We start from the raw sequence: 16,255 nt of genomic DNA, 5'->3' as shown, positions 1-16,255 counted from the left end.
CTTTAAGAGTGTAAACATCAACAGACAGCAGCTGATCTCCTCCTGCATACTTTACCTGGTTAAAACACACAAACATTATAACATCAGTGAGGAGGGGGCGCCCTCTGGTGGAGGAAACGGACTACGTTTTATTAAGTCAATTTATAATTATTAAGAACAGCACACTGAACTAAAGCCTGAACACTCTGCTGATGCGACACAGGGTACTTCTCACTTCTTTTGTCATTTCCTCGCTCCACGGTCTCACCTGAAGTTAATTTGTGTGTGTAAATGAAACGGGGACATAGCTGGCTGCTGTCAAACGATCCAGCTGTACCGGTGTCATCACAAACGGACGTTGTTCACGTGAGGCTCCTAGGAAAGGACTTCCCATTGCTCTTAAAAATCATTTCCTTGCTTCCTCTCTCTCCGTGCATCCCTGGTGGGAGGGACTAATTTGCAAGGAAGAGGGATGCAGGATGCAAGTTAAGAGAAGAGAGAAGTACCCACAATAACTGACCAATTAGGGATCAATTAAGAATCTATCGATCATCTAAACAATGACGTAATGACGTAAATCCAACGTCCTCTCCACGTGATGACGCAGTCACGTTGTGTTTCTGCAGCTTCTGAAGGAAATGTGATTTTAAATCTGAGTTTACTCACTTTTTACTGAAACAGACAGAAAGACTTTACCCTACTTGAACCTGCGGACTCCTATACAACACTTAACATCAACAACGACAACAAAAAGTCCACCACCAACAACAACAGGAGCAGGTTGGTGATGTAGCGTTAGCATACTGTTAGCGTAACAGGAACCCCGTTAAGAAATATCACTGTTTTAAAATGCTATTGCTAATATACAAAAAGACAAACGTGGTTTGATATACGTAGTTATGGTTTATGAATGATTAAAGTATTCGGCTTTATTCGGCTTTCATATAGTCCACAAACTGTACTTAATGAATCAGATAGGTGAGGAAATGTAGCTTTAGCATCAGGTTAGCGTCACAGGAACCCCGCTAAGAAATATCACTGTTTAAAAATGTTATTGCTAATATACAAAAAGACAAACGTGGTTTCATATAAATGGGGATTGCTAATGAATAATTAATGTATGGCTTTGAATTCGGCTTTAATATTATCCACAAACTGTACTTAATGAAATACAGATTTTTCAAATGTTAGTGCAAAAATAAAAAGGTACATGGGCGCTATAATTATAATAAATTATTGATTATACTTAGTTAATGTATTGTGTTGAATTCGGCTATTAAATAATGTACAAAGTGTGCTTTTAAAAAGCAGAAATATGTATTTAAGGTAAGGTGTTCCCTCCCTGTTAGCATCTTTAGCTTCATGTTACTCTATAATCCTTCTTATCGGAAGTTTGTTCTCTGTGTGTTTTATTCGGAATCACTTAAGATATATAATCCTATGATCCTGAAAAAGTTTTTATCAGAGGTCAAACTGCCCAATCCTGAACGCAGTTTGGTTCTCATTTCTCCAATGGAAGCTGTATTTATTATTATAAAGCCGTTTGGATGCATATATAATATATATATATATATATATATATATATATATATATATATATATATATATATATATATATATATATATATATATATATATATATATATATATATATATAAAATGTAATACAATAACGAAACACTAATATTATTTTTTCCCCAAGTATTTTTATTGGGCCATCAATCTTAAACATACAAACTGTTGACATAAGATCACCCGATTTTAAATGTTCTATACAACAAACATGGCATACTGGCCACCCCTCACCCCCCTACAAAACCAAACCGAAAAGTGTCACAATATGATATAAAAGAGGAAAAACAAACAAAACGGAAGTAAATAAATAAAAAATACAAGAAAAAATCATAAAAACACAGAAATACAAAGAGACACTGTTCCACAATACACACGGGCTGCATGACCATTCACACGCTAAGGGAGACGAACTACACAATCCCTCGTCGTTGCGTTATAACTGTCCAGTCTCAAAATAGTAGCCTACAGCGTGCATGAATGAATAACAGGGTTATCTAGTCCCCTAAAGAAGGAATAGAATTAACAAAGGAGATAATAGGATCCCAGGTTTTGTTAAATTCATCAGAGCAGCCCCTTATACTATACTTAACGAAACACTAATATTAAGACATATAAAAGGAATACCATAATTACAATTGTAAACATAAATAAACAAAAGAAAAAGTAAATAATGAATTGTTTTATTTTAGATTATATTTATTTGTATCCCTTTTTAGTTTCCCTCTTTCAGAAATATGGAAGTTATTCAGAGGACCCATGTTTCCCTGTTAGCAGTGTTGATTGTTTGTTGTTCTAAGGTTTGTTTGTTTGTTTACTCTCCAGCATGGCGTCTCCGTTTAAAATCCCGAAGAAGAAACATCTGTCGGGCTCTGACTCCGCCCCTTTGTACAAGTCACCACTGTCCCGCCTCCAATGCCCCGCCCCCCATCTTAAGGTGGTATTACTCAATACATGTTAATCTTTACACTTTAAAATGTATGTATAACATTTGTTGTTGTTGTTGTTCTTAACAGGGCTATGGGGATCAGTCCAGAGGCAGAGCAGACCTAGGGAACTCCTCCACCCCCACACAGAGGTCAGTACAGTGCCCCCTTCAGGGTACCTCAGGAAACACTTTGAAGCTCTAAATCAAATGTTTCTGTGCAGAGACCCTCTGTTCAGGGACTCGGTGAAGACCCTGCTGGGACTCAACTCAGGAGCCAATCACAGAGGAGCAGCAGCTGCCAATCACAGAGGAGGCGGGAGCAGCCAATCACAGCCTGCCTCGTCCTTGCTGTCCAACGGGTAAGCTGATAAACATCAACAGAGAGGGTCTTTATGTTAAATAATACACAACTTTTGTCATTCATAGTTTTCTAAATATATATACAGTGGGGCAAAAAAGTATTTAGTCAGCCACCAATTGAGCAAGTTCTCCCATTTCAAAAGATGAGAGAGGCCTGTCATTTTCATCATAGGTACACTTCAACTATGAGAGACAGAATGGGGGAACAATCCAGGAAATCACATTGTAGGATTTTAATGAATTCATTGTAAATTCCTCGGTAAAATAAGTATTGGGTCACCTACAAACAAGCAAGATGTCTGGCTCTCACAGACCTGTAACTTCTTCTTTAAGAGGCTCCTCTGTCCTCCACTCGTTACCTGTATTAATGGCACCTTTTTGAACTGGTTATCAGTATAAAAGACACCTGTCCACAACCTCAAACAGTCATACTCCAAACTCCACTATGGCCAAGACCAAAGAGCTGTCAAAGGAGACCAGAGACAACATTGTAGACCTGCACCAGGCTGGGAAAACTGAATCTGCAATAGGTAAGCAGCTTGGTGTGAAGAAATCAACTGTGGGAGCAATTATTAGAAAATGGAAGACATACAAGACCACTGCTAATCTCCCTCCATCTGGGGCTCTACGCAAGATCTCACCCCGTGGGGTCAACATGATCACAAGAACCGTGAGCAAAAATCCCAGAACCACACGGGGGGACCTAGTGAATGACCTGCAGAGAGCTGGGACCAAAGTAACAGAGGCTACCATCAGTAACACACTACGCCGCCAGGGACTTACATCCTGCAGTTCCAGACGTGTCCCCCTGCTTAAGCCAGTACATGTCCAGGCCCGTCTGAAGTTTGCTAGAGGGCATTTGGATGATCCAGAAGAGGATTGGGAGAATGTCATATGGTCAGATGAAACCAAAATAGAACTTTTTGGTAAAAACTCAACTGGTCGTGTTTGGAGGAGAAAGAATGCAGAGTTGCATCCAAAGAACACCATACCTACTGTGAAGCATGGGGGGGGAGACATCATGCTTTGGGGCTGTTCTTCTGCAAAGGGACCAGGACGACTGATCCGTGTAAAGGAAAGAATGAATGGGGCCATGTATCGTGAGATTTTGAGTGAAAACCTCCTTCCATCAGCAAGGGCACTGAAGATGAAGCGTGGCTGGGTCTTTCAGCATGACAGTGATCCCAAACACACCGCCAGGGCAACGAAGGAGTGGCTTCGTAAGAAGCATTTCAAGGTCCTGGAGTGGCCTAGTCTCCAGATCTCAACCCCATAGAAAATCTTTGGAGGGAGTTGAAAGTCCGTGTTGCCCAGCGACAGCCCCAAAACATCACTGCTTTAGAGCAGATCTGCATGGAGGAATGGGCCAAAACACCAGCAACAGTGTGGAAACCTTGTGAAGACTTACAGAAAACCTTTGACCTCTGTCATTGCCAACAAAGGGGATATAACAAAGTATTGAGATGAACTTTTGTTATTGACCAAATACTTATTTTCCACAATCATTTGAAATGAATTCATTAAAATCCTACAATGTGATTTCCTGGATTGTTTCCCCCATTCTGTCTCTCATAGTTGAAGTGTACCTATGATAAATGACAGGCCTCTCATCTTTTGAAATGGGAGAACTTGCACAATTGGTGGCTGACTTAATACTTTTTTGCCCCACTGTAAACAGAGTGTGTCCCCCCCTGGTTATTGAACTGGTGTTGGTCCTCCAGCAGGTGGCGTCCTAAGAGAGCGTCAGACCGCCTGCTGTCTCCACCACAGAAGAATAACTGCGAGCTGTTGGGTAACCCTTGTCTACTTTGTTGGTTTTTGATATCAGTAAGAGTGTTCAGATATTTTAACCAGTAGATCCTTTAAGTAATGTAATGATACTGAAATCCCATAATAACCAGGTTCCCTGTCAGAGAGCATCTCAGTGGAGGCCGCTGACTCTCTGGCCGAGCTGAGAGGTGTCGGGCATGCTGGGAGTTGGAGTTCTCTGAGACTGAGCGAGGAGGACGCATTTCAGAGCGACACAGGAAGTTCCCCCGAGCCGTCCAATCAGCAGCAGAAGAAAAGGAGCTCGTCCCCCTCCTCAGGAGACGACTTGCTGCCACCCCCCAGATCCACCCCCCCCCCGATGTCATCGAGACAGACGCCCCACAAGAGGCCGAGGCTGGACCTGGGGGCGTGGCTAACCAGGAACACCGTGGCCGACCTGAGGGGGAGGCAGAAGAACACAGAACCCAGTCTGTACAACAATAACAACAACAATAATAACAATAAATATAGATAGTAATTAACAACAAAATTGTGTTTATTTTCTCCTCTTCAGTCGTGCTGTCCAGTGAGGAGGAGGAGGAAGAGGAGGAGGAGCAGCAGCAGCAGCAGCAGCAGCAGCAGCAGCAGGAGCAGCAGGAGCAGCAGGAGCAGCAGCAGGAGCAGCAGGAGCAGCAGCAGCAGAGGGGGCACTACAGAAACAGGTAGATATAAACTGCCTTTAAATATTTGTTCTTATTTATTTTTGTTATTGTTTATCTTCCACTGTTGGTCCTGATATCCCTCGTGCTGCGTTCAGTCTCTCAGATTAGTGTCAGAGTTTGGAGCGTCCCCTCTGTCCTTCCTGCAGCTGCGCTTCTCCTCACTGCACGCCGGCCTCACGACTGCTCAGGCTAACGGGGAGCTGATGGTGAGCTTTATTGTTCATATACCATACATACATACAAACATACATACATACATACAAACCTACATACATACATGTATACATACATACATACATGTATCCAAACATACATACATTACATACAACATGTATACATACATACATCCATACATCCAAACATGTATACAACCAAACATACAACATAAATGTATACATACAATACATACATACATACATACTACATACATACATACAAACATACATACACATACAAACATACGAAGTATACATACATACATGTTACCATACATACATACATGTATACATACATACATACATACATCATACTATCCATACATACAACATATACATGTATACATACATACAAACATACATACATACATACATTACATACATACCTACATACATACATGTAACATACATACAGAATACATACATACAACACATACAACATACATACATTTATTCATACATACATACATACATACATACATACAAACATACAATACAGTACATACAATACATGTATACATGTATATACAGTGGGGCAAAAAAGTATTTAGTCAGCCACCAATTGTGCAAGTTCTCCCATTTAAAAAGATGAGAGAGGCCTGTATTTTTATCATAGGTACACTTCAACTATGAGAGACAGAATGGGGGAAACAGTCCAGGAAATCACATTGTAGGATTTTAATGAATTCATTTCAAATGATTGTGGAAAATAAGTATTTGGTCAATAACAAAAGTTCATCTCAATACTTTGTTATATCCCCTTTGTTGGCAATGACAGAGGTCAAAGGTTTTCTGTAAGTCTTCACAAGGTTTCCACACTGTTGCTGGTATTTTGGCCCATTCCTCCATGCAGATCTCCTCTAAAGCAGTGATGTTTTGGGGCTGTCGCTGGGCAACACGGACTTTCAACTCCCTCCAAAGATTTTCTATGGGTTGAGATCTGGAGACTAGGCCACTCCAGGACCTTGAAATGCTTCTTACGAAGCCACTCCTTCGTTGCCCTGGCGGTGTGTTTGGGATCACTGTCATGCTGAAAGACCCAGCCACGCTTCATCTTCAGTGCCCTTGCTGATGGAAGGAGGTTTCTCTCAACATCTCACGATACATGGCCCCATTCATTCTTTCCTTTACACGGATCAGTCGTCCTGGTCCCTTTGCAGAAGAACAGCCCCAAAGCATGATGTCTCCCCCCCCATGCTTCACAGTAGGTATGGTGTTCTTTGGATGCAACTCTGCATTCTTTCTCCTCCAAACACGACGAGTTGAGTTTTTACCAAAAAGTTCTATTTTGGTTTCATCTGACCATATGACATTCTCCCAGTCCTCTTCTGGATCATCCAAATGCCCTCTAGCAAACTTCAGACGGGCCTGGACATGTACTGGCTTAAGCAGGGGGACACGTCTGGAACTGCAGGATGTAAGTCCCTGGCGGCGTAGTGTGTTACTGATGGTAGCCTCTGTTACTTTGGTCCCAGCTCTCTGCAGGTCATTCACTAGGTCCCCCCGTGTGGTTCTGGGATTTTGCTCACCGTTCTTGTGATCATTTTGACCCCACGGGTGAGATCTTGCGTGGAGCCCCAGATGGAGGGAGATTAGCAGTGGTCTTGTATGTCTTCCATTTTCTAATAATTGCTCCCACAGTTGATTTCTTCACACCAAGCTGCTTACCTATAGCAGATTCAGTTTTCCCAGCCTGGTGCAGGTCTACAAATTTAGTCTCTGGTCTCCTTTGACAGCTCTTTGGTCTTGGCCATAGTGGAGTTAGGAGTATGACCAGTTCAAAAAGGTGCCATTAATACAGGTAACGAGTGGAGGACAGAGGAGCCTCTTAAAGAAGAAGTTACAGGTCTGTGAGAGCCAGACATCTTGCTTGTTTGTAGGTGACCCAATACTTATTTTACCGAGGAATTTACAATGAATTCATTAAAATCCTACAATGTGATTTCCTGGATTGTTCCCCCATTCTGTCTCTCATAGTTGAAGTGTACCTATGATAAATGACAGGCCTCTCATCTTTTGAAATGGGAGAACTTGCACAATTGGTGGCTGACTAATACTGTTTTGCCCCACTGTATGTATATAGATAAATTAAATATACATATATATAAATCTATATAAAAATGTATATATATATATATATATATATACACATAAAATATCTATATAACATATCTATATATACATATCACTTATATGTATATATATATATATATAACATATATATATATATATATTTAATAAGTGTATAAAATATATATAAACACTTAATATATATATAATGTATCATAAAATCAATATATATATGTGTTATATAAAATATAAAATATCTGCATAATATGTTTCTAAAAATGTAAAATATATACCCATAAATATATATAAAACCCTATATGTGTAATAAATATATTGAGAGAGTATATATAAATATGTGTATATATCTATATATATATAGCATATATACACATATATAATGTATATAAACATGATATATACATATATGTTGTATATAAATATGTGTATCTAAACAATCGTATAAAAACACAACTATATACATATAAAATATATATATCTATATATGTGAATATATATATATAAATTAACATCATATATAATTAAAACATATAATATCATCAAAAACAATCTATAAACACATATATCTATATACATATATATATAAGTGTATATATATATAATATAAAATATAATACACTATATATATATATAAATATATGTGTATATATATATATATATAATGTGAATATAAATATATATATGTTATCTATACTATGTATATACACATAGAAATAGTGTTGTATAATATAGATGTGTCATATATAAATGAATATACACATAAATATATAATATACAACATATATATATAATATAAAAATATAATATATGGTGGTAAAAATATATATCTATACATCATAAATACACAAACTAATCAACTAACATACTATAATATCATATAATGTTATATATTATATAACATATATAACCTACACCAATCAGTATACACATATATGAGTATCAATAATGTGTATATATAAAATGTAAAGCATGTTAAATAATATGGCATGTAAAGCATGGTAAATTATGGAATGTAAAGCATGGAAAAATATATGGAATGTAAACTTGTAAATATATGGAATTAAACATGGTAAATACGATGGAATGTAAAGCATGGTAAATATATGGAATGTAAAGCATGAATCGGTTTCTTAATGTGTCCTCCTGTTTCAGGTCACGGAGCACGGGATCAGTATCCCTCTGAAAGGTGAACTCTCAGTTCATAATGTTTCACCCAGACGGGATAAGAAGATAACTCTTGTCATGGTATTGGTTATCACTTGTTATCACAACATGTACCTGAGCCAACAGCTCATACAGGTGTGTGTTCTTCAGGAGAATCAGAGGAGGGGTCTGAGCAGGTGGAGGTGTCGGTCGTCGCCTCCCAGCTGCGGGGGTACGGCCTGTGGGACGGGGGCTTGGCTCAGGGAGGCTCTCTATTGGCTGAGAGGATGGGCCCCGCCCCCTCACTGCTGTTCCTCTGGGTGACTGATGCTCAGGCCAGCCTATTGGAGAGGGAGCTGTCAATCATCACCACCTCATCAGGTAACACACACCAGAGATGGGAGTAAGTCACACATATGCAAGTCTCAAGTCTTAACCTTCAAGTCTCAAGTCATTTTTGTGAGAGTCGAGTCATAGAAATATAATAAGCTGGAAGACAACCGTCTTAAAACTTTAAGAGACTGCAGCCTAAGTTTTATGTAGCCCTCCTTTGCACAAAAGGGCTAACAAATAGAGGAAGGGGATATAAGGCTAAAGAATAATTATAAACACTCACTCGGACCAGCAGGATCAGAATGACTAGGAACGACTACAGGGCCTGGTGTACCAAACAATCATTAGCAGAGTACTCAACAGCAGTTTGTCTTGGGAACAGCAGCACACACTTCCTTTATTTACAACCATTTTTTCAATGTGTTGCAAAAGACAGAAGACAAAGAAGTGCAAGAAGGAATGAACTTGAACAAACACAACTTCTATGTCCACTACTCCCTTCAAAAAGGCCTCACTCTCTCATACTGTATGTTGTGAATGTGTGTGTGTGTGTGAGAGAGAGAGTGAGCGTGTGTGTGTGTATGTGTATGTGAGAGAGAGAGTGAGTGTGTGTGTGTGTGTGAGAGAGAGAGTGAGCGTGTGTATGTGTATGTGAGAGAGAGAGTGTGTGTGTGTGTGTGAGAGAGAGAGCGTGTGTGTGTGTGTGTGTGTGTGAGAGAGAGTGTGTGTATATTTATGTGGTGTGTGTGTGTGTGAGAGGGAGAGAGAGAGAGAGAGTGTGTGTGTGTATTTATGTGTGTGTGTGTGTGTGTGTGTGTGTGTGTGTGTGTGAGAGTCTGTGAGAGGGAGAGAGAGAGAGAGTGTGTGTGTGTGTGAGAGAGAGAGAGAGAGAGTGTATGTGAGAGAGAGTGTGTGAGAGTCTGTGAGAGGGAGAGAGAGAGAGAGAGTGTGTGTGTGTGTGTGTGTGAGAGAGAGAGAGAGTCTGTGAGAGGGAGAGAGAGAGAGAGTGTGTGTGTGTGTGTGTGTGTGAGAGAGAGAGAGAGTGTATGTGAGAGAGAGTGTTTGAAGAGTCTGTGAGAGGGAGAGAGAGAGAGTGTGTGTGTGTGTTTGTGAGAGAGAGGGTGTTTGGAGGAGAGAGTCCTCTGTGTGTGATAGTGGAGTGTGTTTGCATGTATCAGAAATCACAAGTGGAACGCTGCTAGCTTTTTCTTAACAATGGTGAAAAGCCGTTTACAATGCATTGCATTTGACAGAACTCTGTCACTCAGCCGTGAACGATGGGGTCGCATTATAATCCCGCCACGACTGAAGACACGCTCAACAGGTGCACTTGATGCAGGGATTGCCAAGACTCTTACCGCCACCTTGAACAAAGAGGGGAGGGTGTGCCTGTTCATGGCCCAAAACTGAAGGGCATTTTGTCCATCGCAAATATCCAAGTAGTGGTTCAGCTGAGTATGGGGGCTTGAACCTGAATCCTTTTTCTGCCTCTTGCGGTACGCTGAAAACAGTCCGGATTGATGGTCTGGCTCCTCTGTTGTGGTTTGGTCCTCCTGCTCACATGGGGTTGGGGTGGTCTTAGAAGCCTCTTGAGAATCAAATCTGATGAGTAAAGGCAAGAACAGGAAAGACACTATTGAATACGTAGTATTAGTAACAACCATGTAATGACAATCTGTATGAAGTGAATCGACACCCCCCTCCAAAATCCTAGTTATAACATGGGTAAACTTTACATTTGATGAGCTATAAAAATGTTACATACCTTTAATCATCATTGACACAGCCTCCTTGTTGTTTTCAGGGACCAAAACGTCATGGGTCAACCACATGGTGCCAAATAAAGGGTCCAGTAGAGCAGCCTTTAGGTATAGAGGGTCAGAAAAGGGCACTGACTGCATGTCACATGATTCTTGTACCATCCGGACATTCACAAAGACCCCCCTGAACCGTCTTTGGACTGATGTTTGTAGGCTACAGATCAAACCCCCCATGTAGCACATATTCCCCTTTTCATTTTCCAGGTGGTGGTTAAGAGAAAGGACACAAGGTACCACAGCGCTTATGGTCACTTTTTCCCCCCCCTGCGTGAGGTCTGTGGCTTCCGCAAAAGGCTGAAGGATGTGCACCAGTGCTTTCATCTGATTCCACTCTCTCGCTGTGAATACCGTGTCCTTATGGCCCGAATCAGAAAGAAGTCTAGAAAGCTTAAGCTGATCACAGTTGAGCACTGCTTTTAGTTGCCTAAAAGTAGCCCTGCGGCTCACAGGGGCGTACCTGCTGTCCACTACAGTCAAAAGGTGCTGAAAGCTTGGGTGTTCAATTATGGATAGTGGCAGGTTGCAGTCAATTATCAGATCCGACAGGATTGAGTTGCTGATGGCTCTCTGCTGTGGATGATTAAAGCTGTAGGTATTGCTTGGAGTTCTTGAAGTCATAAACTGCGATATCATTGGCTGAGTGTCCAATGTGTCCTTAGTAGTGATGTACTCTTCAAATCTAGACAGAGGGGAGAAGTGCAGAAAACACTTTTAGCTCATGTTTTCATTGCATAACATCCCATTAATAAATACCATACGGAAATGAAATGGAGACTCTTCTATGTTATATACTACGATTTACTCTTGAAAGTGGCCCATTTCTCATTTATGTCACACATCTCTCATATATCATATACTTATACATACATTTACAGTAATAGGGTTTGTGCATGTTGTTTGGCTGTTATACTTTATATATATGATTTAACAAGCTAACAGCTACATTTGTGGTAGACTTTGGACTAGCAACTAGCGCTAGCTAGACCTGATCTGCCAAGTGAATCAATCTGGCAATTTCAGATAGGCTGCCGTATTTCAGTCAGATTGTCTGTTATTTGATATCAATGTGAAACTAAGTCAACATGATTAAAACTTAATGTGATGCAAACAGTAAGCTCTTGTCACGTTTGACTGATGGAGATGGGATGTTAGCTGCCAGCTAACGTTAGATTAACAATAATGTGAAATTAGCTAGAGACATTACTTACTGTCTTTGTGTAGTCGGAAATGGCGGATGAAATTTGACGTGGTGCTGGATGTGTCGGATATGTTTGCGCTGCACACCTTGCACACGGCGAATCGTTTCTTTAGTTGAGTTGAAGAGTCTTTAAATCCAAATGTTATGATTTTGGGAACACTGGCTGCAGTAGCAGCAGAACTGGTAGCACCTTCCATCTTCCAAACCCCGACCGCTCTACTGTAGATGGCGGGCGCATCACCTAGTAGAGATTACTGGTTGCCAGGTTCGCCCACATGCAACAGGAAACATCCAATCGCAAACATTTGTTATTATTATTATTCACCAATTAACCAAGACAGCAATGACTTGTCGAGTCATTGCATGCAAGTCTAAGTCAAGTCTCAAGTCATGAGTAGCAAGTCCAAGTCAAGTCGAGTCTTTTCTCACTGTTGATCAAGCAAGTCACAAGTCCTCAATCTGGCGACTTAAGTCTGACTCGAGTCAAGTCACTAGACTCGAGTCCCCCATCTCTGACACACACACACACACACTCTGTTTCTGATAAAGTCTCTATCGGAGCTTTCATGGAAAATAACTAGAACCCAGTAGCCAATCAGGAGGTTTCGCCTACGCCCTGTGGCCAATCACAGTGGTTCTCTTCTTAAATGGATCTCTGCTGTCATCCAGATCCTGAGAAGTCAGGTTCCTGCTACTGGGCAACCACTGGGCAACCACTGGGCGTTGTACTAAATGTAGTAAAGGTTCTGTGGCCCCCCCAGGCCCTGTTTGCTGCTTTGTTCTCCTGGTCCTGGAGGATCAGCTGCAGGAGCTTCAAGCCACCCTGCTTGCCTCCATCCTGGACATGAAGGAATACCAGAGGAACTGCTCCTCCTCCCCGCTGGAGTGGACCAACGGGCTGCTACTGCTCCACAGCGCCCCGCCCCCTCTGGACCGACACCTCCTCGGGCTGCTGGGGCACTCGGTAAAATCTAAACCCCCATACAGGACCAGGACATCCTCCTCTCTCTGCAGGAGTTTAAACCACCTCTCTCTCTTTCAGGGGAAAAACCACCTGAAGAATTCCAACCTGACCCCCCCAGGCCTGCTGCTCCCCACCAGGTAACAACCTGAACCTGACAGACTCTAGACCCTAACTTAGTCTGACTCTGGACCTTAACTTAGTCTGACTCTGGACCCTAACTTAGTCTGACTATGGACCCTAACTTAGTCTGACTCTGGACCCTAACCTAGTCTGACTCTGGACCCTAACCCTAACCCTCTGGACCCTAACCCTAACCCTCTGGACCCTAACTTAGTCTGACTCTGGACCCTAATTTAGTCTGACTCTGGACCCTAACTTAGTCTGACTCTGGACCCTAACCCTCTGGACCCTAACTTAGTCTGACTCTGGACCCTAACTGAAACTGACTCTGGACCCCTAACTTAGTCTGACTCTGGACCCTAACTTAGTCTGACTCTGGACCCTAACTTAGTCTGACTCTGGACCCTAACTTAGTCTGACTCTGGACCCTAACTTAGTCTGACTCTGGACCCTAACTTAGTCCCGCTGTAGACCCTAACTTAGTCTGACTCTGGACCCTAAATTAGTCTGACTCTGGACCCTAACTTAGTCTGACTCTGGACCCTAACTTAGTCTGACTCTGGACCCTAACCTAGTCCCGCTGTAGACCCTAACTTAGCCTGACTCTGGACCCTAACTGAGTCTGACTCTGGACCCTAACTTACTGCCGCTGTGGACCCTAACTTACTGCCACTGTTGACCCTAACTTAGTCTGACTCTGGACCCTAATTTAGTCTGACTTTTGACCCTAACTTAGTCTGACTCTGGACCCTAACTTAGTCTCACTCTGGACCTTAACTTACTGCCGCTGTGGACCCTAACTTACTGCCGATGTGGACCCTAACTTAGTCTGACTCTGGACCCTAACTTAGTCCCGCTGTAGACCCTAACTTAGTCTGACTCTGGACCCTAACTTAGTCCCGCTGTAGACCCTAACTTAGTCTGACTCTGGACCCTAACTTACTGCCACTGTTGACCCTAACTTAGTCTGACTCTGGACCCTAACTTAGTCCCGCTGTAGACCCTAACTTAGTCTGACTCTGGACCCTAATTTAGTCTGACTTTTGACCCTAACTTAGTCTGACTCTGGACCCTAACTTAGTCTGACTCTGGACCCTAACTTAGTCTGACTCTGGACCCTAACTGAGTCTGACTCTGGACCCTAACTGAGTCTGACTCTGGACCCTAACTTACTGCCGCTGTGGACCCTAACTTACTGCCACTGTTGACCCTAACTTAGTCTGACTCTGGACCCTAACTTAGTCCCGCTGTAGACCCTAACTTAGTCTGACTCTGGACCCTAATTTAGTCTGACTTTTGACCCTAACTTAGTCTGACTCTGGACCCTAACTTAGTCTGACTCTGGACCTTAACTTACTGCCGCTGTGGACCCTAACTTACTGCCGATGTGGACCCTAACTTACTGCCGATGTGGACCCTAACTTAGTCCCGCTCTGGACCCTAACTTAGTCTGACTCTGGACCCTAACTTAGTCTGACTCTGGACCCTAACTTAGTCTGACTCTGGACCCTAACTTCGTCCCGCTCTGGACCCTAACTTCGTCCCGCTCTGGACCCTAACTTCGTCTGACTCTGGACCCTAACTTCGTCCCGCTCTGGACCCTAACTTAGTCTGACTCTGGACCCTAACTTACTGCCGATGTGGACCCTAACTTAGTCCCGCTCTGGACCCTAACTTAGTCTGACTTTTGACCCTAACTTAGTCTGACTCTGGACCCTAACTTAGTCCCGCTCTGGACCCTAACTTAGTCCCGCTCTGGACCCTAACTTAGTCTGACTCTGGACCCTAACTTAGTCTGTCTGTGGACCCTAACTTACTGCCGCTGTGGACCCTAACTTAGTCCCACTGCAGCTCTGAACCTGTCCTGACTGTAGACCTGAAGATGCAGGTCTCTGGTTTAACCCTGGGTTTTGTCTGCAGGCTGATCCAGTACCCGCCCCCGCCCTCTAAAGGCCGGATCTCGGTGACGAAGGAGGACCTGGCCTGCCTGCGGGACGCAGAGTTCCTGAACGACGTCATCATTGACTTCTACCTCAAGTCAGTCAACAGATAAAGTAATTTTTAACGTCTTTTATTTTGAAGGCGGTCCTGACTTCCTGTTGCTCCTACAGGTACCTGCTCCTGGAGGGAGGGGGCTCAGCATGTGATAGGAGCCATGTGTTCAGCAGCTTCTTCTACAAACAGCTGAGCAGACGGAGGGTGGCAGGGGAGGAGGACGCATTCATCATGTAAGGACAGAGACTTTCAAAATAAAGTCCTATCAGGGCTCTTATTGTGAAATATCAAGCCTCTTATTGTGAAATATCAGGCCTCTTATTGTGAAATATCAGGCCTCTTATTGTGAAATATCAGGCCTCTTATTGTGAAATATCAGGCCTCTTATTGTGAAATATCAGGCCTCTTATTGTGAAATATCAGGCCTTTTATTGTGAAATATCAGGGCCTTCATCCCATAAGGACGTCTATCACAGAGAGACTTTCAGAATAAAGTCCGGCCCATTGTAAAGGGGCTCCTAAAGCTGACACTGCGTCCTCAGAGACCGGGACACGAGGCATCAGCGGGTGAAGACCTGGACGAGACACGTCGACATTTTCTCCAAAGACTTCCTGTTTGTGCCTGTCAATCAAGAGTGAGGAAAAAGGCTTGAGTCAGTTATTTATATATTGGTGCTGTTTGTTTGTTTGTTGATCAGTCTGTTTACATACCTACAGAGCTCACTGGTTCCTGGTGGTGGTCTGTTTCCCCGGCCTGGAGAAGCCTCAGCACCAGGAGTTCACCTGTCCGGCAGGTCAGTCGACCTCCCAGAGCTCAAGGCTTTTATTGTGAAACATCAGGGCTTTTATTGTGACAGGGCTTTTATTGTGAAATATCAGGGCTTTTATTGTGAAATAACAGGGCTTTTATTGTGAAATAACAGGGCTTTTATTGTGAAATATCAGAACTTTTATTGTGAAATAACAGGGCTTTTATTGTGAAATATCAGAACTTTTATTGTGAAATAACAGGGCTTTTATTGTGAAATAACAGGGCTTTTATTGTGAAATATCAGGGCTTTTATTGTGA

General features: G+C 42.4%; 1 protein-coding gene across 1 annotated transcript in view; it reads left to right on the top strand.

Moving 5' to 3' along the window:
- The first annotated feature begins 76 nt into the window (after positions 1 to 76).
- The window catches only part of LOC134861160 (uncharacterized), a 20,565-nt gene continuing 4,386 nt past the window's right edge, over positions 77 to 16,255 (top strand). Inside the window, exons 1-18 of the mRNA XM_063878188.1 lie at positions 77 to 759; positions 2,377 to 2,488; positions 2,568 to 2,629; positions 2,701 to 2,838; positions 4,561 to 4,631; positions 4,741 to 5,076; positions 5,163 to 5,305; positions 5,406 to 5,516; positions 8,766 to 8,799; positions 8,928 to 9,137; positions 10,894 to 11,083; positions 12,131 to 12,210; positions 12,869 to 13,071; positions 13,150 to 13,208; positions 15,112 to 15,228; positions 15,303 to 15,419; positions 15,729 to 15,821; positions 15,904 to 15,980. Of these exons, the coding sequence (XP_063734258.1) occupies positions 2,378 to 2,488; positions 2,568 to 2,629; positions 2,701 to 2,838; positions 4,561 to 4,631; positions 4,741 to 5,076; positions 5,163 to 5,305; positions 5,406 to 5,516; positions 8,766 to 8,799; positions 8,928 to 9,137; positions 10,894 to 11,083; positions 12,131 to 12,210; positions 12,869 to 13,071; positions 13,150 to 13,208; positions 15,112 to 15,228; positions 15,303 to 15,419; positions 15,729 to 15,821; positions 15,904 to 15,980 (2,152 nt within the window). The 5' untranslated portion in view covers positions 77 to 759; position 2,377. The remainder of the gene's footprint in view (positions 760 to 2,376; positions 2,489 to 2,567; positions 2,630 to 2,700; positions 2,839 to 4,560; positions 4,632 to 4,740; positions 5,077 to 5,162; positions 5,306 to 5,405; positions 5,517 to 8,765; positions 8,800 to 8,927; positions 9,138 to 10,893; positions 11,084 to 12,130; positions 12,211 to 12,868; positions 13,072 to 13,149; positions 13,209 to 15,111; positions 15,229 to 15,302; positions 15,420 to 15,728; positions 15,822 to 15,903; positions 15,981 to 16,255) is intronic.

Source organism: Eleginops maclovinus, chromosome 24 (genome assembly GCF_036324505.1).
Source record: "Eleginops maclovinus isolate JMC-PN-2008 ecotype Puerto Natales chromosome 24, JC_Emac_rtc_rv5, whole genome shotgun sequence".
Classification (NCBI taxonomy): domain Eukaryota; kingdom Metazoa; phylum Chordata; class Actinopteri; order Perciformes; family Eleginopidae; genus Eleginops; species Eleginops maclovinus.
This window is presented reverse-complemented; position numbering and strand designations above follow the sequence as displayed.